The following is a 27500-nucleotide window of genomic DNA, read 5'->3' as shown; positions in this document are numbered from 1 at the left end:
TGTGTTTGTGTGTGTGTGTCCGTATTTGTCGGTGTCATGTGCATGTGGACTGTGTGTGTGTGTGTGTGTGTCTAGATATGTACCTGTCTTTGTTACCTGTCCACTGGTTTGTGTACACCCTCATCTGTGTGTGTACGTCTGTGTTTCTCACCCTCTTGGTGTTTCCAGACATCCTAATTAGCCTGCACCTGTCATTATGTGCGGCTGGAATCGTTTTACTCAAAGGTCTGTGTGTGTGTGTGTGTGTGTCTGTGTGTGTGTGTCGGAGTGGTCCAAGTCCGATCTATTCCTGTTAATTAAGCATCAGTCCAAACTTCTTGCCGGGTCTGTAGAGATGCCCCAAACACACAGACACACACACATACACACGTTTCTCATTGACTGGGTGAGAAGCGCACACACACGCACACGCACACACACACACACACACACACACACACACACACACACTGCTCATTGACTGGGTGAGAAGCGCACACACACACACACACACACACACACACACACACACACACACACACACACGCACACGCTGCTCATTGACTGGGTGAGCGACAGCGAGTCTTTTCCCCTCGTGGCTAACGCGGCGGAGAAGAACAAGCCAATTAAGATCATGGATTAGGGAGAATTTACACTTGACACACACACACACACACACACACACTCCCCCTCTCACATCTAGATTAAAACACGTGTTCTTTCTTGATGGATGCATTTATCCACTGCGCTCAGTGCTACTCACATACATCCCTTTTCATCAGCCGAGCAGAGTTAATGCACACACACACACACACACACACACACACACACACACACACACACACACAGATGCACAGGCAGACACACACACACACACACACACAGGTACAGATACAGATGTTCAAACAAATGAAAGCAATGAGAACACACACATTCACACACTCTCTTACTTAGTCCATCAGGAGCTTTTTGACTCAATCTAGCCAGCTGGGGGCAGCTTGTATTGAGTGTGTGTGTGTGTGAGAAAGAGGGAGAGAAAGAGAGAGAGAGAGAGAGGAGGAGAGAAAGAGAAGGAGAAGGAGAGGGGGATGAAAAACAGCAGAGAGAGAGATAGAGAGAGAGAGGACTGTTGTTTATTTTTCTGCTGAATCTCCGTTTCTCTTCCCGCCCTCCTGTCTCGTTGTGAGAGCGAACGCTCGGTTCTCCTTCGCCACGCACGGCTCTGGTGGCCAATTAAGCCGCCGCGTTCCCCCCGAGCAGCTGAGGGCCGGCGCGCCGCGCCGCGCTCCGTTCCGTTCTGCCACGACAGCACTACCGCTGGCTGGACGTCCATCTGTCCGTCGTCTGGACACTGCCGTCGCTCTGCTGCCCTCGGTGGCGTTGCCTTTGCCCATCAGGATTTGGCGAAGAATGAATCCGGCGAGCAGAAACTACGGCAGGGAAGAAAAAAGAGACATCGACTGCAGTGTTGTGATCTGCTGGTCCAAATAGTGTTTCTAATTGGCTTCAGTCTGATTCGAAACATCTAAAGTTAACTTGCGTCGCGGTTCCTCAGAGCCACAGAGAGACAGATGGACAGGTTTTGGCCCAGCGCCATTTTCAGCCTCTGTAGATACACATTATTAATATTAGACCAGTTTTAATTTTGTTTTGTTTCTTACTACTTTGTTTTGTTTCTTATTAAGGATGAACGATATCGAAGGATTTTGTTGTCTTGGTCTTCCCACTTTGTCACGGTTTCTCATGCTCTGACATCCTAAAGGTTGAGCAGTCTGTCCTCTAAAAGCCTTTTCAATTGGCCTGTCCGCGTGTCAGTCATGCGTTCCCTCCCAGTTGTGACCAATGGCGGCGTGTCTACTCTCTCCCCTCCCCCTGCAGCGCACACACTGGCTGTCAAAAGACTCGCACATGGAGCCAGAGATTTTAATAATTCTCTTTTTGTTTATTATTATCATTTGTGTTTTGTTCTGTTATAAACGATATCGTAGGATTTTTATTGTCTTTGTCTTCACACTTTCTTTTTCACCGTTTCTCATGCTTTGACTTTGCCTAAACAGTCTGTCCTCAAAAGCGGTTTCAGTTGGCCTGTCCGCCTGTCAGTCATGCGTTTTCCTCCCTGTTGTGACCAATGGCGGCGTGTCTTCTCTCTCCCCCTCTCCCCTCCCCCCCGCCCGCAGCGCACGCACCGGCTGCCTAAAGACGTGCACGTGGAGCCGCAGAAGTTCGCCCTGGAGCTCATCAGCCGGCTGGAGACGGTGCAGCGCGAGCGCGAGGCCCAGGACCGACTCGAGGAGCGGCTGCGCAGAGTCCGCATGGTGAGGAGGGGCTGTGTGTGTGTGTGAGAGGAGTGTGTGTGTGTGAGAGGAGTGTGTGTGTCTTCGTGTGTGTAGGGGCAAGGTCACAAAAGAGGCAGTCGAGAGTGTGAATGTGAATGTGACTATGTGAGCGAGTGTGTGTGTGTGAATGTGAGTGTCTTTGTGTGTGTGAGAATGTGTGTGTGTGCGTGTGAGTGTGTGACTGAGTGAGAGATACTTCAAACTAATATAAAAGTTTCAACATTCATCCTCTTAACAGCATAGAATATGATCTATAAAACATTATAAAAACAGTCCTGAATAAGGATTTGGAATTGTTCTCACTTGCAGACATTTTAATTATTTTAATTATTATTTGTGTCAAAAACTAAAAGGAATGGAACCTAGAGACACACCATCATTAATTAATATGAATGTACTTTCATCACAGAAGTGCAATATATTGCAGTTGCAGTGTTTTGTTAGCGTTCAGTTTGTCGTTGTTGACGGAGGACATCAAGCTGACGCGAGTGTGTGTGTACATGTGCAGGAGGAGGAGGGCGACGACGCAGACGTCTCCGTGGTGACCTCCGTCCCCTCGTACGGCGGCGGAGTCGGAGTCGGCGTCGGTGTCGCCGAGGACGACGCCGAGCGCATCCTGGACGAGCACGTGCAGCGCGTCATGAAGACGCCGGGCTGCCACTCCCCGCGCTCCCCTCCGCACGCCCACGCCCACGGCCACGCCCACCCGCACGTGTACCCGCCGGCCCCGACGCACGCGCACAAGCACCCGTACCACCTGGCGGAGCACGAGGCCGGCTGGAACGGAGACACGCACCACTACGGCAGCAGCCGCGGCCGCAGCTATGGCGACGGGGTCGGCGCGGGGCCACCGGAGCTGATGGGCTATGGGTGAGTAATGTGTTTGAGTGTGTGTGTTTGAGTGTGTTTGAGTGTGTGTGTGTTTGAGTGTGTGTGTTTGAGTGTGTGTGTTTGAGTGTGTGTGTGTGTGTGTGCGCGTGTGCGCGCTCCCTCCTTAAGAGGTCTGCATTTAATCTGTCTGTTATACTTCTGTGTGTGTGAGAATGCATTTTTTTCACCCATTTGACTAATTCTCCCTCTCTCTCTCTCTTTCTTTGTATCTTTTTCTTTCTCTCTCTCTTTATCGCTTTCTCTCTTTCTTTCTTTTTCTGTCTCTTTGTATCTCTTTCTTTCTTTTTCTCTCTCTCTCTGTATATCTCTCTCTCTGTATCTCTTTATCTCTATTTCTTTCTCTCTCTGTATCTCTCTCTCTCTCTTTCTTTCTTTGTCTCTCTGTCTTTCTTTCTATCTATCTCTTTCTTCCCCCCCTCTCTCCTCTCTCTCTCTCTCTCTCTCTCTCTCTGTATCTCTTTATCTCTATTTCTTTCTCTCTCTGTATCTCTCTCTCTCTTTCTCTCTCTCTGTCTTTCTTTCTCTCTATCTCTTTCTTCCCCCCCTCTCTCCTCTCTCCCTCTGTATCTCTCTCTCTCTCTTTCTTTCTTTGTCTCCCTCTGTCTTTCTTTCTCCCTCCCTCTCTTTCTCTCTCTCTCCTCCCTCCCTCCTCTCTGTCTTTCTTTCTCTCTATCTCTTTCTTCCCCCCCTCTCTCCTCTCTCTCTCTGTATCTCTCTCTCTATTTCTTTCTTTGTCTCTCTCTGTCTTTCTTTCTCTCTCCCTCTCTCTCTCTCTCTCTCCTCCCTCTCTCTCTCTCCTCCCTCTCTCCTCTCTCTCTCTCCCTCCCTCCCTCTCTCTCTCTCCCTCCCTCTCTCCCCCCCTCTCTCTCCCCCCCTCTCTCCCTCCCTCTCCCCCCCCTCCCTCCCCCTCTCCCCCCCCCCCTCTCTCCCCCTCTCTCTCCTCTGCAGGAGTAAGGGCAGCAGCCTGTCTCGGCGGGGGCTGAAGCCCAAGGCGGAGGTGCTGAAGGGGGAGGAGGGCCGCGGGCTGGACGGCCGCAGTGTGGAGCCGCCGGTGCCCGTGGAGGAGAAGATCATGCAGTGGATGATGGAGGGGGAGAGCAGCCGCCACAAGAAGAGCTCCTACAGGTACACGCTCACACTACACACACACACACACACACACACACACACACACACACACACACACACACACACACACACAAGGAGAGCTCCTACAGGTATGCGCTCACACTAAACACACACACACACACACACACACAAGGAGAGCTCCTACAGGTATGCGCTCATACATACCGCCATACCCCACACACACACACACACACACACACACACACACACACACACAAGAAGAGCTCCTACAGGTATGCGCTCACACACACACACACACACACACACACACACACACACACACACACACACACACACACACAAGGAGAGCTCCTACAGGTATGCGCTCACACTAAACACACACACACACACACACACACACACACACACACACACACACAAGGAGAGCTCCTACAGGTATGCGCTCATACATACCGCCATACCCCACACACACACACACACACACAAGAAGAGCTCCTACAGGTATGCGCTCACACTACACACACACACACACACACACACACACACACACACACACAAGAAGAGCTCCTACAGGTACGCGCGCTCACACTAAACACACACACACACACACACAGAAACACACACACACACAAGAAGAGCTCCTACAGGTATGCGCTCATACCGCCATGCCACACACACACACACACACACACTCAGAGAGCTCCTACAGGTATGCGCTCATACCGCCATACCACACACACACACACACAGAAGAGCTCCTACAGGTACCGCCATATGATCATACTTCACACACACTCACACACACACACACACACACACACAGGCATGTGCATACATGATCCTATAAAACACGTGCTCATACACACATTTGTGAGTATACAAATTTAAATCGGCATAGCTTCATATTGTATGTATGTATGCCGTATGTTGCAATACACATACACATATAGTATATTATGACGTATTGTTCTAATGACTAAATATGCTTCATTCTCCTCCTCCCCTCCTGCTCCAGTGGTTCCGGAAGCTTCAAGCGCTCCCAGGCCGTGGACTTGTGCCGGCCGGGCCCCGGTCCACCTCTGGACCGCTCCGCCGTGGTCGGCATCGTCGGCCTCGGAGCCGGCGGAGTCCCGATGGTGCCTCACGGCTGGTCGGGCGGCGGCGGGGGGGTCGGCGGCGGCGGCGGGGGGGTCATGGGCGGGGTCATGGGTATGGGCGTGGGCGTGGCGGGAGCCCTGAGGGGGGTGCAGCCCTCGCACCCCTTCATCCAGGACCCCACCATGCCGCCCAACCCGGCGCCCAACCCCCTCACCCAGCTGGAGGAGGCGCGCCGACGCCTGGAGGAGGAGCGCCGGAGGAACGCCGCCCTGCAGGCCAAGCAGAGGTGGGTGTGTGTGTGTGTGTGTGTGTGGTTTATACAGAGGAGTGTGTGTGTGTGTGTGTGTGTGTGTGGTTTATACAGAGGTGTGTGTGTGTACGGTTTATGTAGAGGAGTATGTGTGTGTGTGTGTGATTTAAGCAGAGGAGTGCGTGTGGTTTAAGCAGAGGTGTGTGTGTGTGTGTGTGTGTGTCTGTGTGTGTGTGTGTCTGTGTGTGTGTGTGTGTGTGTGTGTGTGTGTGTGTGTGGTTTATACAGAGGAGTGTGTGTGTGTGGTTTATACAGAGGTGTGTGTGTGGTTTATACAGAGGTGTGTGTGTGTGTGGTTTATGTAGAGGTGTGTGTGTGTGTGTGTGGTTTATGTAGAGGAGTGTGTGTGATTTAAGCAGAGGAGTGCGTGTGGTTTAAGCAAAGGTGTGTGTGTGTGTGTGTGTTTGTGTGCTTGTTTGAGTGAGCTATTAAGCAGAGTGGTTTGTGTGTGTTTCTAAAACGGATAGTTCCGGTCCTTGATTATGATTGGCTGAAATCGCGTTCGATGCCATTGTATATAGCACGATAAACACACTCCTTGACTGCATTTCGTTCTATAGTAATGCGCTAGCACAAAACTAGCCGTGGCTGCGTCTTGTTGTTGCTTGGCAACCATTCATATGGAGGGAATATATTTCTTGGCGGAAGAATGATTATCTATGAATACATTGTTACTTTTTCGTTGCTATGCCTTTGTTTCATGAAATCTTGCTAGATCGACGTGGTAACCGTTTTAGAAAAGCAATAAGCCACTCGAGTCTGTGCGTTATACTGTATAACAACGCCCCTTAGCTGTTCGATTATACAGTATAACGCACGGCCTCTCGGGGCTTATTGCTTAAGTGTGTGTGCTTGTTTGAGTGAGTTATTAAGCAGAGGAGTGTGTGTGTGTGTGTGTGTCCAAAAGCGCACGCAACATTGCATAGGGACAAATGAATTAAGAATAGAGAGTTGTTGATGAGGAGAAGAATCGGATCCTTCAGGGCGTGACGAGAGAGTAGGAGCTGATGAAGCTTAAAATGTCTAGTATGTAGTGTCCCACTCTGCCCCTGGTATGTGTTACAGCACTGGGGTGGGTGGGTGGGTGGATGTGTGTGTGTGTGTGTGTGTGTCTTAGTTTTGAATAGAAACCATATGTGTGAAAAGTTCCATATGTTAAAATCCTGTATGAGTGTGTGTCAGTGATTGGGCGTCATGTTTCTGGGTGTACGGTATGGACACGACGAGCGGCTGTGATTGAGGACACACACTCACTCTGCTGCGCGTCTCTGAGTCTGCACCTGTGATTGAGGACACACACTCGCTCTCCTGCGCGTCTGTCTGAGTCTGCATCTGTGATTGAGGACACACACTCGCTCTGCTGCGCGTCTGTCTGAGTCTGCATCTGTGATTGAGGACACACACTCACTCTGCTGTCTGAGTCTGCATCTGTGATTGAGGACACACACTCACTCTGCTGCGCGTCTGTCTGAGTCTGCATCTGTGATTGAGGACACACACTCACTCTGCTGCGCGTCTGTCTGAGTCTGCGTCTGTGATCGAGGACACACACTCACTCTCCTGCGCGTCTGTCTTGAGTCTGCATCTGTGATTGAGGACAGACACTCACTCTGCTGTCTGAGTCTGCATCTGTGATTGAGGAGATGAGGACACACACTCACTCTCCTGCGCGTCTGTCTGAGTCTGCACCTGTGATTGAGGACACACACACACTCTGCTGTCTGAGTCTGCACCTGTGATTGAGGACACACTCTCGCTCTGCTGCTGCGTGTCTCTCTGAGTCTGCATCTGTCTTTGCTTTGAACGGTCTGTGTGGGTGTGCATGTGCGCTGTTCAAAAGAGTGCCTGCGGTTGCGCGGGCCTTCTCCAAATGAGTGTGCTGCAGCAGGGCAGTGCTGTGAAGCTCTCAGGGATGCGCCTTGCACGAGGGCTCACTCACCAACTCTCTTTTTAGAAAACCGTTTTAAAAAACTTGAACTGAATTGAACTGAAATTGTGTGAAAACCACAATTTTTTTTTTCTTTCTTCTTCTCAGTCTCAAGGTAGATTGCGATCACCAACCAAGTTGTCAAAAAATTGCATCGGATTGTGAATATTATGATTTATTCACCCTGAAGAACTCTTGCCTTAGAGTTTTATTTATTTCATTTTTATACAGTTTGTGATGACTAGTGTCGCAGGCATAAGTCTTGATGACCTTGAATAGTTTGCGTAGGGAGGCTACACGGGATATGTAACTGCGTTTCGTTGTCTTTGTACTTTGTATTCTGCACAATGACGATATAAATTAATCTAATCGAATGTAACTGAAGCGTTCCGTTCCTGCGGCAACAATCTGCTTCCATTGTAATCGATGCAACTGGCTACACTACACATGATAGTGGAGCATGCGTTAAAAAAGAAAAAAAAAACAATTAAAATAAATTGACCAGTCTTCTGAAGCTATTTTTACACTCTGCGACCAGGGCACTTCAGTTGTGGACCTGCTGTAGCCAGGTTTCTCTCTCTCTTTCTTTCTCTCTGACACACATTTTTTTTCTTGTACATAATAATGGTGGACAACATAGATATATATATCTTTTTTTAATTTTACCTGATTTGTTTCTGTGGCATAGAAACCTTTTCTGCCTGATCACATAAAACATCATGACCATAACTAATTAGCCTGTTATTGTTTGTTTGTTTGTTTGTTTGTTTGTTTGTTGATGTCCTCCCAGGCACAAATCCGCCAAGAGGCCCCTGTGTGAGAACGTGACGGTGGCGTACTACTTCTGTGGCGAGCCCATTCCGTACCGGACGTCCGTCAAGGGCAGAGTGGTCACTCTGGGCCAGTTTAAAGAGCTGCTGACCAAGAAAGGGGCCTACAGGTGAGACCTAGAGATACAATTTAATTTCTTACCAAGAAAGGGGCCTACAGGTGAGACCTAGAGATACAATTTAATTTCTTACCAAGAAAGGGGTCTACAGGTGAGACCTAGAGATATACAATGTACTATCTTACCAAGAAAGGGGCCTACAGGTGAGACCTAGAGATATACAATGTACTATCTGACCAAGAAAGGGGCCTACAGGTGAGACCTAGAGATACAATTTAATTTCTTACCAAGAAAGGGGTCTACAGGTGAGACCTAGAGATATACAATGTACTATCTTACCAAGAAAGGGGCCTACAGGTGAGACCTAGAGATATACAATGTACTATCTGACCAAGAAAGGGGCCTACAGGTGAGACCTAGAGATACAATTTAATTTCTTACCAAGAAAGGGGCCTACAGGTGAGACCTAGAGATATACAATTTAATTTCTTACCAAGAAAGGGGTCTACAGGTGAGACCTAGAGATACAATTTACTTTCTTTCCAAGAAAGGGGTGAGATAAACAATTTACTTTCTTACTTGAGATTGCTATATGTATATCATTTCATTTAAAGAGCTGCTGACCAAGAAAGGGGCCTACAGATGAGACCTGTAGATAAACAATTTAATTTATTAAGCCTAAAAGATTCTTGAAAGATTGTAGTCTTTTGAGTAAAGCTTGAATGAGGGGCATTAGTTTAAAAAAAAACTACAATCTTTCCCAAATCTTGTCAGTGTAAGCTAGGCTTTACTTGAGATTGCTATATGTATATAATTTAATTTCCTATGCCTGGTCTGATATCAGGTCTTTCTCAGGCGAAGGAAGCGAGCAGCTTTCACCTTTGTTTTTGTTTATCTATGATGCATGTTTTTTTTTTATGTTTCCCAGTAGAGCCACAGAAACGGTGAAATTCGAATGAAATGGAGCAGAAGTGGACTTAATAGGATCTGATTTTTTGTAAATGGATCCAGTTGACTCCTTTGGTTTACTCTCTTTATACACACCTCCCAAAGGAGTCGATTGGATCCATTTGCAAAATTCAGATCCTCACTCACCTTTCACCATTTCGTGGCTCCACTGGGAAACATTTTAATGTCACTTTAACTTTCCTTGACTATCATTTTAGTAAATATATAATAAATCTCTCACCTTAGCTTGACTAATGTGTTAGTAAATAGATATATAATAAATCTGTCACTTTAGCTTGAGGGTCATTCCACCTCAATTCAACAAATCAACAAATCTGAGATGGTCAAGCAGAAAGTTTCTCTAAAATCCGCTGAATTGAGGTGGAATGACTCTTGACCAATGTGTTAGTAAATGGATAAATAATAAATCTGTCACTTTGGCCTGACCCTTTGCCTGTTTGTGTGCGCGCGACAGGTTCTACTTCAAGAAGGTGAGCGACGAGTTTGACTGCGGGGTGGTGTTCGAGGAGGTGCGGGAGGACGACGCCATCTTGCCCATCTTCGAGGAGCGCATCATCGGCAAGGTGGAGAAGATCGACTGAGAGGAGTGAGGGAGGGCATGGAAGACGGACAGACACAGGAAAAGAGAGAAAGGAGAGAATCTGAACTGCCCAGTGGGAGGAAAGAAGGTGTGAGAGAGTGTGTGTGAGTGTGTGATGGAGAGAGAGTGTGTGTGTGAGAATGTGTGTGTGTGAGCGTGAATATGTATCCGTCACAAGCCTTACCCCGGAGAGACAGACGGATAATTCATTTGAATGTCGGGGGCGGGATCTGACAACACAGCCACCAGTTTTAAGACACACGACTGCAGAGGCACTCGTGTCGCCCCAAACCAGAGACTTCGATCACTTCATCCAGCCGTCTTCCACCGCGTACCCCACCCCCACCCTCACCCTCCGCCCCCACCCTCCGCCCCCACCCTCCCCTTCTGCAGTGTCCCTCACTCCAGTGGTGTGTGTGCGGCTGGTACACCTCACTGTATCCCGTGGTGCTCCTTCCCTCGTGTTCCCCCTGGAAACACGGAATATGGTGGAAAGAGAGAAGTTCCGCTTCTCTGAACTCTTCTCTGTTTTTTTTTTTTTTACTGTAACCTCAGTTGGGGGGGGGGGGGGGGGGGGGGGGGGGGTTATTCAAAGTGAATTAAAAACACACACCCACACGCACACACACTCACAACAAAGGACTGCTCTTAAACCTATGTTTACCTAAGCTGGTATTTTTGATACAGTTCCATAGAGACATATAGAAAAATCCCCATGACCGGTAATATTTGAAACTTTTGTTTTCCCTTTTCTTGTTGAAAGGGGTGAAGATGCCTTGTACAGGTACCAGTGAATAGGCTCTGTTTTTATATCAAATGCTTCAAGGCTGAAAGTACTTGGCCAGAACAGTGTACCAATCGCTATGTGTGTATATGTGTATGAGCGCGTGATTGATGGTGAGAGTGTGTGTCTGATAGTGTTCCTCTTTGTCTGGTCATCTTTGGCTTCCTGTTTTGGCCAAATTGTCTACTTCCAACTCAATTAAGTTAAACATGATAAGAACAGTGTCACTGACAACAGATAGCCAAACTTTCTGGACATTTCTTTCCCGAGGTTCTAAGGGGTGGGGGGTATGTCTTCCATTTCCCAGAAGACGTCAGCCACCGTGACTGAAATCAGTCGGTTCTCAAGTCAGTTTTGTTCCCAGTCTTTGTTGCGAGTCACCTCCAGGAATTAACGATATGAGGACTTTTATATTGAAGTGTATTCGGCAAAAGGGAAATGATTGAACAACTCTGGGTCCATAAGGAGTGAAGATGAACGAGGACGGACAGATAGATAGGATTCACCAGACTGTGTTTGCTGCATCTACCTGTCCAGTGCAAGTCCGGTCGAGAAAGTTTGCATTTGACTTAACCACCGTTTTTTTTTTTTTTTTTCTCTCTCTCTCTCTCTCTCTTTCTCATAACCAAAGATCACCAGATGTTACAGAATGTACCTGTTGTCATTGCTGTTTTGTGTTTGTTTTGTTTTTCACAGTCTTGTGTTTTGTTCAGCACATTACTGCACGGACATCTGAATGAACGATGTTTCAATTTGCCTGGAGGTGAGCTCAGAATAGGTTTCTCGACAAGCGGACGAGAAAAGCCAACACACTGTGGATTGTATGGAAGCGGCGTTTCAATTTGTCACTCGGGTCGTGGTGGTGCGAATAATTTATTTTACAACATGCCCAAGACCTATTTCAGAAGCCCTACTTTAAAACCACTCGGACAGAGGAGCTAGGATGATTACCGCGATTGCATTATGACATAATTATCATTGTGACCGCAATTGCATTATGATGTAATTATCATTTTGAACGCGATTGCATTATGACGTAATCATCATTATAATTATCAACGTGACCGCGATTGAATTATGATTATAAATATCATAATTGCGATTGCATTTCTGGAATAAACTTCAGATGTACCATCCCTATCTAATCAATTTGATGTTGTGTATAGCCCCCAAAAATGTGGAGCCACACAGCAGTGTTTTTTTTAATATAAGTTCTTATAAGTTCATTTTAACATAAATTGATTTTTTTTTTTTTAAAGAGATCTTATCAGATAGCTCGGTAAAGAGTGCCTTGACCTAAATAAAGAGAAACGTGTCAAACATCAACTGGTAGACTAGGCTACGTTTGGCAAATGCAGCAGTTCTGCATCCCACTGAGGTTGTTTTATGTAATTCAGTGTATCCATTTTTTTTCTCGATAATGTTATGTGTGTAATCTCAAATGTATATGCATCAGACTGTAAATATGTACAAACTTAATCTTACTCCTGTATTCCCGTGACCTGTGTAAGTTTTTTTTTTTTTTTTTTTCATACATTTCAGTCAGAATCTCACCATGAGGTGCTGTCTGTTGTACAGGGCTTTTTTTTTTTTTTTTTTTAATAAAAAGGTACTTTGGTCAATAAAGAAATAAAACTAAATCATGTTTTCTGTGATTATTGAGGTGTACGTCCAAGTTATTGTAGTGAGGTATTGCAGCTTACCCTTATGAATGTTCTTCTAAGGCAGCAGTGCTGTCAGTACTGGTAGATTTTTGATAACAATGCAAATCTTTTTTCCCTCTTAATGTTTTCAATATGGAAATTGCCTGTAATAGAAAAAAAATATTCCATACTAATACAAAAAATAATTTGTAAAAAACATTCTCTGACATTAATTTGTTTGGACTAGAAACCCAACCCTGCATATTGCGCCTTTAAAATCTGTTGGCAATCCGGACGCTGGATTTCTGCAGTCCCGTGTGAGACGTCCACCCCCTACTGGTAAAGTAAAGGCAGGGCAGGAACATCACGGTTTGGATGTTTGGGCATGGGACATTTTTACTCAGGGCCATTATATTACAAGTTTAGTTAAATGTATAATGGTGGTGGCAGTAATTTTAAACATTGACCCGCAAAAGCAATGCGTACCTCTGTAGATGAAGGGAGTGTTTCTGACAGAGTACATTATCAGTTGGTTGTGCAATGTGATTATCACTTGCATGCAAAAAGAATATGCTATCACACTGATGATTCGTAAATATCGCCATCTTAACATAATTGAATCCTGAATAAAAATGTGTCAAACCTTTTTGGAAGTAGCCTAGAGGGTAGAGTTTGATAGTGGTCAAACTAGACTGATTCACTTTGAGGTGGGGGGTAGAGAGTAGAATACATTCTAGGCCTACATGCAGTTGTTAATAGTGAGTGTGTGGGAGTAAATGAAGCTTCCCGTTATTTTATCTCACAAGTACAGAAAAACTACGTCCTACCCCAGCAAATTGTGGGGCCTGCCTGTGGGGCAAGTGTGGACAGAAATTCAGGTTGATCAACAGTAGTACCACTCCTAAAGTGTAGGCGGCAGTCTCGCGCTTTAAATTGTAAAACTTCGGTGGTTTCTGAGCTGCAAGGGTCAAAGTTGAAGCTGCATGCCTAGATTAGTTACCCAGCTGTAAGTGTCTGTAAAGTCATTTAATCGTAAATAATTTAACTGTATATGTTATGGTAACTCAGAACCACAATGAAAATACTCTAATGTCAGTGCCCGCGAATGGTATGATACGTTAGAAAAGATGGACGCCTTGGAGAGTGTTCTTGATGAAGTTGCACTTGAGGGTTTGGATGGGATCAGTGTAAACGCGCTATGGACGAGGCTGGAAAACAGAATTCCCCAATTTAGCCTCACCTTAGATCCACCCACCAAGGAATACCTGTGGAGGTGCCTGGTCTGCAACCCAGAGATCAGTTTCTATGAACTTCCTCAAGCCAGGAAACCGATCGTGTTGACGGACCGGTGAGGTTGCACTGACAGTTGGGTAGCTAACAAGAGAGTTGAACAAGTTTATGGCTCTTATTTTGTTATGTTAAATTAAACGTAACAGCTTAATTGCAAAACAAATTTCGCTACGTCTTAGTTAAACTATATATATACATTTGTGAGTAGGTTGAAACATTAATATATCAGTCTTTGTGTAGGTTCGCAGAGATTGATCCGGAGACTGGCATTCAAGAAATACGGCGGCTAACTCTAGACGCAGACGACGCAGTATATCCTGTTCACATCATCCAAGACAACAAAGATGGAATTCAGGGCTCTTGCCTGTATTTCAAGGAGCGGAAGGTCATCACAAAGCAAATACGGCAGGACAACTTCACTCCCATCCTCACGCTTGAGCAAACGGTTTCAAAGTAAGAGGCAGTACTGCCAGTCTTATAGCAGTCACTTTGTTCAGCATGAACAGCCGGACAGGTAGACACAGGCTTTAGGATTAGGCTTTGACAACCTTTATGAATTACAGTTTATTTGAAATATATTTTTCCTTTCTGTATGTGCACTCTAAAGGTTAACTTTAAATTAAGGTGAGAGGGCTCCACAGACAGACTACATTAATACCAGAAATGATGCTTTCTTGACCATATCACCGGTCTCTCGACGAGAACCTCTGGTGTTCTCTCTAGTTGGTTCTCCAGCAAGCATCTGGTACTGCCATGTTTTTAGGTGGGGCGAGAAGCTGGTTGCCGTGGCATCACAGGCCGTCCGGTACCGTACTCTGATTGGTCCGGAGGGGGACCCCGAGCTGAAGCTCACGGACACGTCCTACTGCATCCTGGAGCGGCTCGGAAGAGCGCGGTGGCAGGGGGAGCTGCAGAGAGACCTGCACTCCAACACGTTCAAGTGAGTCGCTTCATCTTCCTCTTCTTCTCCTTCTTCTTCCTCTTCTTCATCATCTGTATGCTCTTCTCCTGTATGTTTTTCTTCTTCATCATCTTCCACTTTGTCTTCTTCTTCTTCTTCTTCTTCTTCTTCATCTTCCTCTTCTTCTCCTTCTTCCTCATCTTCTTCTTCATCAGCATCTTCCACTTTGTCTTCTCCTTCTTCTTCGTCTTCCTCTTTTTCTCCTTCTTCATCTTCTTCTTCTCTATGTTCTTCTTCTTCTTCATCATCTTCCACTTTGTCTTCTCCTTCTTCCTCATCTTCTGCTTCTTCTTCTTCCACTTCATGAAACTTGAAACTTGAACTTGTTTGAGGGAGCTGTTTGACTTTTTTGTCCTATTCCCATTAGTAGTTGTTGAATATGTATGAGATAGCTCTTGATGTGGAATACCTATGTAATGTTGTGTATGATGATGAGGTCAGTCATGCTTGCACTACAGTCTGTCACTCTGGCTGATCTTTTGCATTCGTTCTCTTGCTCTCTTTCTCTCTGTCTCTCTCTCTGTCTCTTTGTCTCTCTCTCTCTCTCTCTCTCTCTCTCTTGCTCTCTTGCTCTCTCACTCTTTCTCTGTCTCTTTCTCTCTCTTGCTCTCTCTTTTTCTCTCTCTCTCTCTCTCTCTCTCTCACTCTCTCCCCCTCTCTCTCTCTCCACAGGGTGGACGCGAGGAAGATGCACTACCTGCGCCGCTCGCTGGACAGGAACAAGATGATCACCATGCAGACGCACGTGATCCGCATGGCCAACGGGGGGCAGCAGTGCTCCATCCTGCTGCTGCTCAACCGCTTCCACGTGGACAGGTGAGTCAGTCAGGACAGGTGAGGGGTAGGAGGGGATTCCACGTGGACAGGTGAGGGGTAGGAGAGGGTTCCACGTGGACAGGTGAGTCAGGAGAGGGGTAGGGTGGGGGGGGGGGGTTCCACGTGGACAGGTGAGGGATAGGGGGGTTCTACGTGGACAGGTGAGACGGGAGAGGGGTAGGAGGGGGTTCCACGTGGACAGGTGAGAGGTGGGGGGGTTCTACGTGGACAGGTGAAGGGTAGGGGGGGTTCTATGTGGACAGACGATCGTGGACAGATGAGGAGTAGAGGGGTTCCATGTGTACAGGTGAGGGGTAGGGGGTTCTATGTGTACAGGAGAGGGGTAGGGGGGTTCCACGTTTACAGGTGAAGGGTAGGGGGTTCTATGTGGACAGGTGATCTATGGTTAGGGGGTTCCACGTGGACAGGTGATCTAAGGCAAGTGTACGTAATGATTAGTGCTGTGTGTTGTTGTCCATTGTCCGTAGGAGGGGCAAGTACGACATCCTCATGGAGTGCACTTCCAACATCCTCTCCACCCAGCCCAACAATATTGGCATCATGCTCAAACTCCGACACCAACTGGTGAGAGACATTAACGTTCAGCCTTTTTTTTTAACCGGCATTTTCTCTGAGTGACTGTGTGTGTGTGTGTGTGTGTGTGTGTGTGTGTGTGTGTGTGTGTGTGTGTGTGTGTGTGTGTGAGAGAGTGACTGACTGTGTGTTAGATTCCAAGATGTTAGATTGGTAATAGATATGACCCTAAACCTTCCATCATGTTTCTATTTTCTCTGACCTTTATTCCGTCTCTTTCTCATGAACATACTCTTTGTTTATCTTCACCCATCCATCCATCCATCCATCCATCCACATATCCATCCATCCATCCTCCACCTGCCGGCCCCACCCCTCCCTCCGCGGGGCAGCATGTGTCGGAGCGCACCTTCAAGCGTGTGTACCACTACATGGTGGCGGCTAAGCTGGTGGAGGTCATCAGCCTGCCGCTGCACCAGATCACCCCCGGCGCCGGGCCACTCAAGTCCAAGAAGGGTGCGTGGAACTGACCACTGACATACTACAACACGTTTACACTACTGACATACTACAGCATGTTTACTCTGACTACTGACATACTACAGCACGTTTACCAGTGATGCGCGGGCTGATCCAAATCGAGCGGGCGACCGCGGTCACCCGCGGTCACCCGCGGTTATGGGTCAAGAAAAAATATTTTTAATGATATGCGGGTCATGTTTGGTCGGGTCGGTAAAAAAAATAAATTGTCATTTATATCGTACATAATTGTCTTTAGAAGAAAAAGACATAAGTTGCAGCATTCCCACTGAAACGCGATTCTATCCCCCACATTTTGTCACGAACATGTAGAAATGCACTTGTTGTTTCTGCGTAGACAGACCCTCGGCTACACTTGACATGCAGTTGTGTTCTGTTCTCAGAGCATATGCTTTCTCTGTCTATGATCTGCAGCTTTTATCTCGAACTGCTGGCCTCTACAGAAAGTGGCAGAATCGTCTACTGAGCAGCGAAGTTGCCGATGCAATGCGTGTTTCTCAAGTCTGATCATTTCCAGCAAGATCGAATGGTATTATGGAAAGAAAAATAAACTAAAAGTTTCCCAAATCAGGAAATATTTCTTAATTTAATGTCATCAAGGCATATAGCCTACAATTGGTATGAGCATGCAATATGTGCGTCCTTGCGCAACTTATAGGCCTAGTGGCTCGTTGGAAAGCCCCACGTTTGCTCTTCCCCACGTCGTGCAATAAAGGTTTCATCTCGCTGTAATTTATAATCGCGGAGCAATGGACTTTTGGTCCATTGATGAAGACGTTAATAAAGAGTTTCTTAATAATATTCTATGCCTGCATTTCATGCTTGGGAGAGCTTCAAGGCATTCATGTGAGGAACGGCTGAAACAGAATTTGTATAGGAAAATCCTAGGCTAATTATGTTCAATGTTGAGTCAAACAGCCACATTTTTGGATGAATGCTGACACGGAACAAAAAAAAGGTAGACTAAATGCATGTTTCCCAAATTCTGAGCAATTATAGGCTATATATAATTAGGCAATATAGGCTATATTATTGTTTTACATGCATATGAGATACCAATTTTGCATAGCTCAATGACGCTACGACTAAGTTAGACTAGGCTACTTTTTACAATAAGCGGGTCGGGAAGCGGGTCGGGTCCTGTATTTCAATATTTTTTTTTTGCGGTCCGAGTTGCGGTCGGGTTAGTTGTAAACGGCGGGGCGGGGCGGGGCGTTCAGACACGTACCCGCGCATCACTGACGTTTACACTACTGACATACTACAACACGTTTACTCTGACTACTGACATACTACAGCATGTTTACTCTGACTACTGACATATTACAGCACGTTTACTCTGACTTCTGACATACTACAGCACGTTTACTCTGACTACTGACATTACAGCATGTTTACTCTGACTACTGACATACTACAGCACGTTTACGCTGACTACTGACATACTACAGCACGTCTACTCTGACTACTGACATACTACAGCACGTTTACTCTGACCACTGACATACTACAGCACGTTTACTCTGACCACTGACATACTACAGCACGTTTACTCTGACTACTGACATACTACAACACGTTTACTCTGACTACTGACATACTACAGCACGTTTACTCTGACTACTGACATACTACAACACGTTTACTCTGACTACTGACATAGCAACACGTTTACTCTGACTACTGACATACTACAACACGTCTACTCTGACTACTGACATATTACAACACGTTTACTCTGACTACTGACATAATACAGCACGTGGAACTGACCACTGACATATTACAGCATGTTTATTCTGACCACTGACATAGCAACACGTTTACTCTGACCGAAGACGGCAACGTTCACCAAGTTCCCTCTGCTACTTATCTGATGTGACATAATGCAAGCACTATGTAAAGTGATTTGCTTCATGATTCTAATTTTATATAGCCCATTTGATGAAATTAAGAGGGTGTATGTTCCCACAAGCATCATAGCTTCCTTTAATATCCTGCTGTAAATAAGTTACATTGTGTCCTAACTGCAAGCGACGCGACCGAATGCGTGCAACAAATTCAGTTCCATCGCTGTATTTTCATCAATTGGAATGTCCTGACTGAATGCAAGTTGCTTTGCTACGCGACTTCTTCAACTCTGTTTTGTCGCGCTGTCTGTTTCTATTTTAGTCGTGTCGCGCCGCCTTGACATTAACTTCTTCACGACGTAACAAAGGTTCATTAAAGAATGTTAACGGATGCAATGTGGACACAAACTATCCGGCGCAACACGACAGTCGCGCAGTCGCTTACAATTAGGACACGGTGTTATTGTGTCTGTGGTAGGCAACAGTGATTATGTTTGTGAGAAATTCTTATGTTTGTATAATTACTAGATTTATAAGTGCATGATGTTGTGTTATGTTTGTGGTTAATAATCACATCTGTGAGAGTAACATTTGCATTTCTGTAAGAAGGGTGTCACAGGATCAGAGAAGCTGGCTGGGTTACTTCAAAGAGACTAAACCCAGAGATGACTGGGGCACTCAGATTACTCAAGAACTTATTTTATTGTGGTGCACATTAACCATGTGCATTGGTTAATCACATCTGTGAGAGTAACAGTTGCATTTCTGTGTTGGCCAGTCTCATTGACATTCCTTTCTTGTGGGTCATTTTGCTGTTGACCTGTATTCTCATTAAGTAGTTTTTTTTTCCCTCATTTCCTGCTGAACGCATAACATCTGATTGGTGGGTTTGACAGGAAATGACATAATGGTGCGTTGCCTCAAGCTCCTCAAGGCTTATGGGAAGAAGAAGGAGGACGACGATGATGAAGACAACGACGATGACGATAACGACGGACGGAACTTTCTAGCTGAGGGGCGGGATGTGGAGAGGGACGTGGCGTCTCATGCTTACGAGATTGGTCAGTCTGCACACTATGGGTGCCTCTCAACATCTCTCCTCGATCCTCGAGGGGCGTTCGCACTGATCTATAACTAACACTGGATAGACTATCCCACTGGATAGACTATCCCAATTGGTCAGTCTGCACACTATGGGTGCCTCTCAACATCTCTCCTCGATCCTCGATGCTCGATCCTTGAGGGGCGTTCCCACTGATCTATAACTAACACTGGATAGACTATCCCATTGTTGCCGCCCAATCATTCTATATCTAGATCAGTGAGGACGAGGATCGAGGAAGGAAGGGAGGATAGATTAAAGACCAAATGAGAGGCACCCATTGTCTTTTTCAGCCAGGTCTACGGGTCCCTAGTATCTAATGTTGTATATTATATTGTTCAGTTTTGTTACATTATCTGCTCTCATCTGGTTACATGTATGCTAGACTCAAGGCCAACAAAACAGAGAGAGACATTTATGGTGAACAGGGGTTTTGAAGGTGCCACAGAAAAAGTGTATGTTTGAGATCATGTACAGGCTGTGGACCGAGGTGTAAAATTCCAGATTCAGAAAGTAAAAGTTCAACCATGCATTGGATCTACACAGGTGATCTCACCAATGAGCTGCTCTACCTGGCTGAAGAGTTTTGCTAATTAGATTCAGCTATTTTAAGTGAATGGTTGGCACAGATATGTATGGTAGGACTTTTACTTTCTGAAGCTGGACTTTTCCACCTCTGGTTATAGACATTTGCAGGTGACTTGGCCTCATGTCTTCAGAGCAGAATTCTGGCAACTTGGATCTGAGGCAACACTCCTTGTTTTCATTAGTCAACATTATGCTAGTTACAATTGGTTTGGTTTGATCCGTTTTTTAGCTATGGTCCTCAAGTGCTAGATATTTCTGTGACTGACAAGTTCTTGACCAATCATATTCTGTGGATGGTGTTCTGATGTCGCTGTCTCCTGTGCTGTGATTGGCCGATACAGTGGTGAATGCCGGTACCAAAGGCATCTCTCAGAGTGAGCTCCGGAAGCGTCTGAACATCGGCAAGCTGGAGGCTCGCATGATCTGCAGACTGCTGGACAGGAACGACATGATCAAAGTAGGTGCTGTAGGGGCCGGCGGTCTAGAGGGTCTGGGAATGAGGGGACCAAGAGAACACATCCAGACATGAAAATGATATGAAGGAAATGCATACACACGCACACACACACAGGCACAATAAAGCCTTTATCCCCAAAATGAATCCCCTCCTCTTCCCCCACTTCCTCCCCCACCTCTTCCTCCTCCTCCTCCTCTGCTTCTTCCTCCTCCTCTGCTTCCTCCTCCTCCTCCTCTTCCTTCTCCTCTTCCTCCACCTCCCCCTCCTCCTCCCCCTCTTCCTCCTCTTCCTCCTCCTCCTCTTCCTCCTCCTCCTCCTCATCCTCTTCCTCCTCCTCCCCCTCTTCCTCCTCTTCCTCCTCCTCCTCTTCCTCCTCCTCCTCCTCCTCCCCTTCCTCCTCTTCCTCCTCCTCCTCCTCTTCCTCCTCCTCCTCTTCCTCTTCCTCGCAGGGCTTCATGGAGGACGAGGGCCGCCAGCGCACCACCAAGTACATCAGCAAGCAGTTTGTGGAGCAGAGCGAGCTGAAGAAGCAGTACACCAAGGAGAAGGAGCGCAGCGAGCAGCTCTACGGCGGCACCGCAGGACACGCCCACGCCCACGCGCCCGCCGCGGCCAAATCCGCCGCTCCCAGGCCCGCCGCCGCCGCGGCCAGACAGGCCACGCCCAAATCCGCCGCTCCCAAAGCCGCCGCGGCCAAACGCAAGAAGGTGGCAGCAGAGAAGGAGGTGGCGACGCAGGAGGAGAAGGAGGATGAGGAGGAGGAGGAGGAGGAGGAGCTCGACGCGCTAGACGCAGAGCGGGAACGAGAAGAACCGCGCAAGGTTCCGGAACCAGAACCGGAGTCTCGTGAGAGCCAAGAGGAGGAGACGGGGACAGGGGCGGGGGCGGTGGAGGAGGAGGAGGATGAGCCGGCGGGCGGGAAGAAGGGACGGAAGAAGGCGAAGGGCAAGGGGCCGGCGAAGGCCAAGGGCAAGGGCCAAGGGAAAGGGAAAAAGGCGCGGCAGGAGGACCAGGCTGTGGGGGGCACAGAGGGGACGCCATGCCGCCAGACCAAACTCAGCTTCGCTCGCGCCAGCTGCTCTACCCCACAGAGCGGTGAGTAGACTACATCGCACTCTCTCTCTCACTCTCTCTCTCTCTCTCTCTCTCTCTCTCTCTCTCTCTCACTCTCTCACTTTCACTCTCTCTCACTCTCTCACACTCTACCCCACAGAGGGGTGAGTAGACGACATCGCACTCTCTCTCTCTCACTCTCTCACTTTCACTCTCTCTCACTCTCTCACACTCTACCACACAGAGGGGTGAGTAGACGACATCACACTCTCTCTCTCTCTCTCTCTCTCTCACTCTCTCTCACTCTCACTCACTCTATCTCTCTCTCTCACACACTCTCACACTCTCACACTCTCACACTCTTTCACTCTCTCACTCTCTTTCACTCACTCTCACTCTCACTATCACTATCACTCTGTCTTGCTCTCACTCTAGTGTTTCCCCGCTGCTAGAATTTGAGCGTCACTCCAAAAATTCATGTGATCAGTAGCCTAATAATCGTAATATTAATAATAATCTTTTAAAAAAAAAAAACAATGCAAGTGAACTGCGGGAATAGCCGCTGTTTGTTTCTCTTCAGGTTTCATGTCAGCAAATAATACCTTTCGCTCTCTCTTTCTCTCACTCGCACACACACACACACACACACACACACACACACACACACACACACACATACACACACACACACTCAAACATAAGCACAAATATAATGTTTACTCATCCACGTCTGTTATCTTCCAGATAAGACTCTGTCCCCCTCTATCAATCTGGTTGGTGACGAAACCCTGGCGTACTTGGAGCAAGAAGTAGGGGCCGAGGAGCTTGACCAATCAGACCTCACTATGGACACCTCTGCTGCCCCTGTTCCCACCCCCGGCCATAGCTTCAGCCAATCACCATCTCCGGGCGAGAGCGTCACACTTGTGGAGGAGGTGCTTGAGCCTAAACTGGTTGGTGTCAGATTGAGGAACCTCTTTGTTGGTCGCATTGTCAAAGTACAGTCATTTCCTGTTTATTAGATGCATTGTGTATAAGCTGCTGGACAGTTATGCAAATTAAAAGAAACAAAACCATATTAATACCATATACTTACTGCCCACGCGTATTCACCTCATAGTTGAAAAAATCACTGTCAAAATCAGTGGATAAGCCGCTGCTAATAATTGGGAAATTACAGTTCACACTGGAAAATGCAGTGACCATGAAACATGATTTTATATTCTGCACAGTCTATGTGCAGAATATAAAATGCTTTATTATTCAAGCATACTATTTATGGTTATGGTTATACTTGCTTGGCACACACTTTGTATACAAAGCGTTAAAGCGCTGTAGCGTTGTAAAACACAATATAGCGATATGCAATACACATTATCGTACGTTTTAAACATAAGCACCATTTAATATTCCTACATGGTAATATATTACTATTTAATATAATATGTCGTGTATTGTGTTGGGAACAGAAACATTTAATATTCCTACATGGTAAGCTATTACTATTTAATATCGTATGTCGTGTATTGTGTTGGGAAGAGAAACACCATTTAATATTCATACATGGTAATATATTGCTATTTAATATCGTATGTCGTGTATTGTGTTGGGGACATAAACACCATTTAATAATCTTATATGGTAATATATCGCTATCGCTATTTGATATTGTATGTTGTGTATTGTGTTGAGAACATAAACACCATTTAATATTCCTACATGGTAATATATCACTATTTAATATCGTATGTCGTGTATTGTGTTGGGAACAGAAACTGCCAGACAAGGGCAGTCGTGCGAAAGAGAAAAAGAATGTGACGTACCGACTCCTCAAACGCAAGAACATCATCATCGAGACTGTCCGCAGCCTCAAGATCATCGAGAATATCTTCACGTGAGCCACACGCGCGCGCGCACACACGCACACACACACACACACACACACACACAGACACATACACACTCTCTCTCAACACACACACACACACACACACACACAGACATATACACACTCTCTCTCACACACACACACACACACACACACAGACATATACACACTCTCTCACACACACACACACACACACACACACACACAGACACATACACACTCTCTCTCACACACACACACACACACACACACACACACACAGACATATACACACTCTCTCACACACACACACACACACACACACACACACAAATACAAATATCTCTCTGAAAGCACCAGTTTAACGCTTTACATTCTTAACTGTGAGTTGTTTATATTTTGTTTGTTTGTTTATTTGTGTTTGCTTACTTGTTTGTATCGTGTTGGTGTATTTGTGTGTATTTGTGTGTGTGTGTGTGTGTGTGTGTGTGTGTGTGTGTGTGTGTGTGTTAGGCTGCAGAAGATGCTGATTGAGTCGGAGAGGGCGGACGGCGTGAGCACCAAGGTGTGCAAGAAGAGCATCGTGAGGCTCGTCAGGAGTCTGTCCCGAGAGGGGCAACTCCGCCTCTACAGGACCACCGTTATACAGGACGGCATCAGCAAACGGGTACACACACACGCACACACACACACACACACACACACACCTCTACAGGACCACCGTTATACAGGACGGCATCAGCAAACGGGTACACACACACACACACACACGCACACACACACACCTCTACAGGACCACCGTTATACAGGACGGCATCAGCAAACGGGTACACACACACACACGCACGCACGCACGCACGCACGCACGCACGCACGCACGCACGCACGCACGCACGCACGCACGCACGCACGCACGCACGCACGCACGCACGCACGCACGCACGCACGCACGCACGCACGCACATACGCACACACACATACACATACACACACACTATACACACTGCTCCTTTCATTTCATTTTTTTCTCTTTCTACTTTTTGCCTCCTCTCCCTCTCTCTCTTTGTCTCCTCTCTCCCTCTCTCTCTGTCTCCCCCTCCTCTCCCTCTCTCTCTCTCCCTCTCCCTCTCCCCTTTCTCTCCCTCTCTCTCCCTCTCTCTATCTCTCTCTATCTCTCTGTCTCAGGTGGAGTTTGTGGTCCATCCCTCCATTACCCCAGATGACCCACTGATCAAGAGTGCCATAGAACAGGTCCGCTTCCGCATCTCTGGGTCCTACTCTGCCCTCAGGTGAGACACACACACACACACACACACACACACACAAAGGTCTGGTCTCACATCTCTGGGTCCTACTCTGTCCTCAGGTCACACACACACACACACACACACACACACACACACAGTATATAGTCTCACACTCATGAAGATGACACCATAACTAGATTCCCACCAATGGCAGAAAAAGGTATCACAGAGCTCCTGTGCACAGTGTTGCCTGAACGTTCACTCCCCTTCCTCCTCCTCCCCCTCCTCCTCCTCCTCCTCCTCCTCCTCCTCCTCTTCCTCCTCTTCCTCCTCCTGCTGTGTTCCAGGCTGCGTGCCCTCGACGAGAAGCAGGAGAAGAAGGAGGAGAAGCCCAAGCCGCCGTCCAAGCCGCCCCACAAGCTGGACCAGAAGATGGGCATCATGCCGCTCAAGGACTTCCGGCCCGCCGTAGGTCAGGCAGCTGGACCACTGGGTCTATACTCCTCTCTCTTTTTTCTTTTTTTCCCTTTCTCTTCCTTTCTTTCTCTTACTGTGTGTTCACACCGCGGGCGACTTGAGCTTCCAAAGATTCCGGAAGTCATTCATTTTCAATGGAAGCCGGCTTCTCTCAGCTGCCAGCAGCGACCAATCCGTCAGCGTCGCGTTTTGGGCGTCTTGAGCGACTAGAGAAAGTTGAAAGTGGTTTAGCTTTATGGTAATGAGCTATGACGCGGTTCAGCGACCAAACGACCAGCAACGAACATAGAATGCTACTATGTCAGAGCGGCCAAAGCATCCAAGCTTCCCACGGCGTCCCACGGCGTCCTTGACAGGGCGTCCAGAGCGATTTTGGAAGCTCAAGTCGCTCTTGGTCTGAGCGCACAGTTAGTCTGCCTTCTGCCTTTTTTTCTCTCTTTAGCAACAATTTTAACTTGACTGAAGACCTCTGTTCTCCATTGAAAGCAGACTAAATGTGACCCTGCACAGCAAAATCAGTCGCTTGTCGTGCGATTGTCTGCGCTGCGGTATATTCGCAGGTTTTCTCCAGCCAAAATGTTATCTGTGCCTCTAGACTCCATGTATTGTTCCTGTAACTAAATATTTAAGGACACAACGATCAGGCCTTTTACAAGCGTATAACGACATACTCCTTGACTCCTCGCGTGTTTGTTTCTATCCTAGTCCCCGGCTACGGCCGAGCTCTCGGGTTCCAGCCCAAGATGCCGCGCTTGAGGATGGTGCACACCTTCATCTGGTACGTGGTGTACGGACACCCGCTCAGCCCGCTCCGCAGTGCCGAGGCCTGCGAGCCCGACCCGGAAGTGAACAAAAGCGTACAGGAAGCGATGGCTGGGCCGTCAGGGCTGGGACAGGGAGTGGAGGCAGACGCGCAGGAGCCGGTTACGGGCGCTCAAGAAGCTGCGCCGTCGAGCACGGCACAGGATGTGACATCAAACGAACAGGAAGCAGCAAGTGAGGACATGCGTGGTAAGCATAGACCTAAAAGAAATGGACAAACAGACTTGTTGTTCTCAATGGAAGGGGGCTGAAACAAAATTCCGTTTACTTTCCATCGTACTGCGCAGACTCGCACTCACTTTGTGACGTTAGCCATCCTGCACATTGCTGTAACTCGGCTGATAGATGGGATTATTATTATGTTTACTTGCCTCTAGATAATGCTTTACCCTATCATACAGTAGGCTACCACAGGCTACAAGCTTTTTCACTGATCTCGCGAATGACTTTCCGTCATGGTTTTCGTGCAGGCTGGACTGAACTCTAACAGCCAATTCACTGAGCTTCTTATCCAAACATTACGGGAAATGTGACGTTGAACGTTAGCTTCCCTCCAACCGACATGCTAACTATACTTCTTTACGGGAAACCAACGTTGTATACGGGGAAGACGTGAATAAGTTTTGCCTTCGATACCCTATATAGAATATACAGAAGCTATAAGGGCGACACAGGGCACATGTTGCATGAAGTTATGGGATCGCAAAAAAATCTGCAATCTATGGCCGTCCATGGGAGTTAGCAGAGCGTTGATCACCAGCTCAATTCGTGTTTCTACTTCCGGGAACATTCCTGCCCCCTTGGTGGTAAGTGCCGAAGCTAGCCCTTACAAAAATGTTTGGGCCCCCGGACTTCAGCATTTTATTCGTTTTAAGAGAAATATAATGTGTTGAAAACAACACAGCTTGGATTGTTAACACATCTCTGTGTCCAGATAGGGACAATAGGGACATACGGACCGTTGTCTTGTTTCTTTTGACTTTATGTATTGCAAATAACTTGCGATAAAATAACACGTCTTGCATTGCTTTTTAACACATGTCTGTGTCCAGATAGGGACAACACAGTCGTTTTACATTCGTGCTTTTGTTTTACTTTAAGGGTCAAATGTAATCCCCCGTTCCATCTCTCTCCTCCTCTACTTCCCTCCCTCCCTCTCTCTCTCTCTCCCTCTCTCTCTCTCTCTCTCTCTCTCTCCCTCTCCCCCCAGTCTATGTGGATGAGATCAACTGGAAGCGCTACGTCCCTCCTCTGCCGGTGCATAAGGAGTTTGGTCCTGGCTGGGCCCTGACCAGTGACATCCTCATCAGCCTACCGCTCTCCCTCCTCATCCAGATCATCCACATCAGCTTCAAGGTACACACACACACACACACACGCACACACGAGCACGCGCACACA

General features: G+C 47.1%; 2 protein-coding genes across 2 annotated transcripts in view; both read left to right on the top strand.

Moving 5' to 3' along the window:
- Positions 1–10612, top strand: part of LOC134077498 (axin-1-like) — a 19106-nt gene extending 8494 nt beyond the window's left edge. The window contains exons 5-10 of the mRNA XM_062533150.1: positions 2157–2294; positions 2824–3185; positions 4155–4331; positions 5311–5679; positions 8421–8570; positions 9943–10612. Of these exons, the coding sequence (XP_062389134.1) occupies positions 2157–2294; positions 2824–3185; positions 4155–4331; positions 5311–5679; positions 8421–8570; positions 9943–10069 (1323 nt within the window). The 3' untranslated portion in view covers positions 10070–10612. The remainder of the gene's footprint in view (positions 1–2156; positions 2295–2823; positions 3186–4154; positions 4332–5310; positions 5680–8420; positions 8571–9942) is intronic.
- A 2857-nt stretch (positions 10613–13469) lies between these two features.
- LOC134077490 (general transcription factor 3C polypeptide 1) overlaps positions 13470–27500 on the top strand; it is a 33995-nt gene continuing 19964 nt past the window's right edge. Inside the window, exons 1-16 of the mRNA XM_062533137.1 lie at positions 13470–13843; positions 14026–14238; positions 14549–14725; positions 15419–15562; positions 16051–16147; positions 16489–16612; positions 19383–19547; positions 20518–20633; positions 21083–21728; positions 22431–22639; positions 23459–23580; positions 24067–24220; positions 24739–24842; positions 25148–25272; positions 25983–26288; positions 27310–27455. Of these exons, the coding sequence (XP_062389121.1) occupies positions 13623–13843; positions 14026–14238; positions 14549–14725; positions 15419–15562; positions 16051–16147; positions 16489–16612; positions 19383–19547; positions 20518–20633; positions 21083–21728; positions 22431–22639; positions 23459–23580; positions 24067–24220; positions 24739–24842; positions 25148–25272; positions 25983–26288; positions 27310–27455 (3069 nt within the window). The 5' untranslated portion in view covers positions 13470–13622. The remainder of the gene's footprint in view (positions 13844–14025; positions 14239–14548; positions 14726–15418; positions 15563–16050; positions 16148–16488; positions 16613–19382; positions 19548–20517; positions 20634–21082; positions 21729–22430; positions 22640–23458; positions 23581–24066; positions 24221–24738; positions 24843–25147; positions 25273–25982; positions 26289–27309; positions 27456–27500) is intronic.

The sequence above is a fragment of the Sardina pilchardus genome, chromosome 1 (assembly GCF_963854185.1).
Source record: "Sardina pilchardus chromosome 1, fSarPil1.1, whole genome shotgun sequence".
Taxonomy (NCBI): Eukaryota; Metazoa; Chordata; class Actinopteri; order Clupeiformes; family Clupeidae; genus Sardina; species Sardina pilchardus.
Note: the sequence above shows the minus strand (reverse complement) of the source record. Positions and strands in the feature narration are given on the sequence as shown.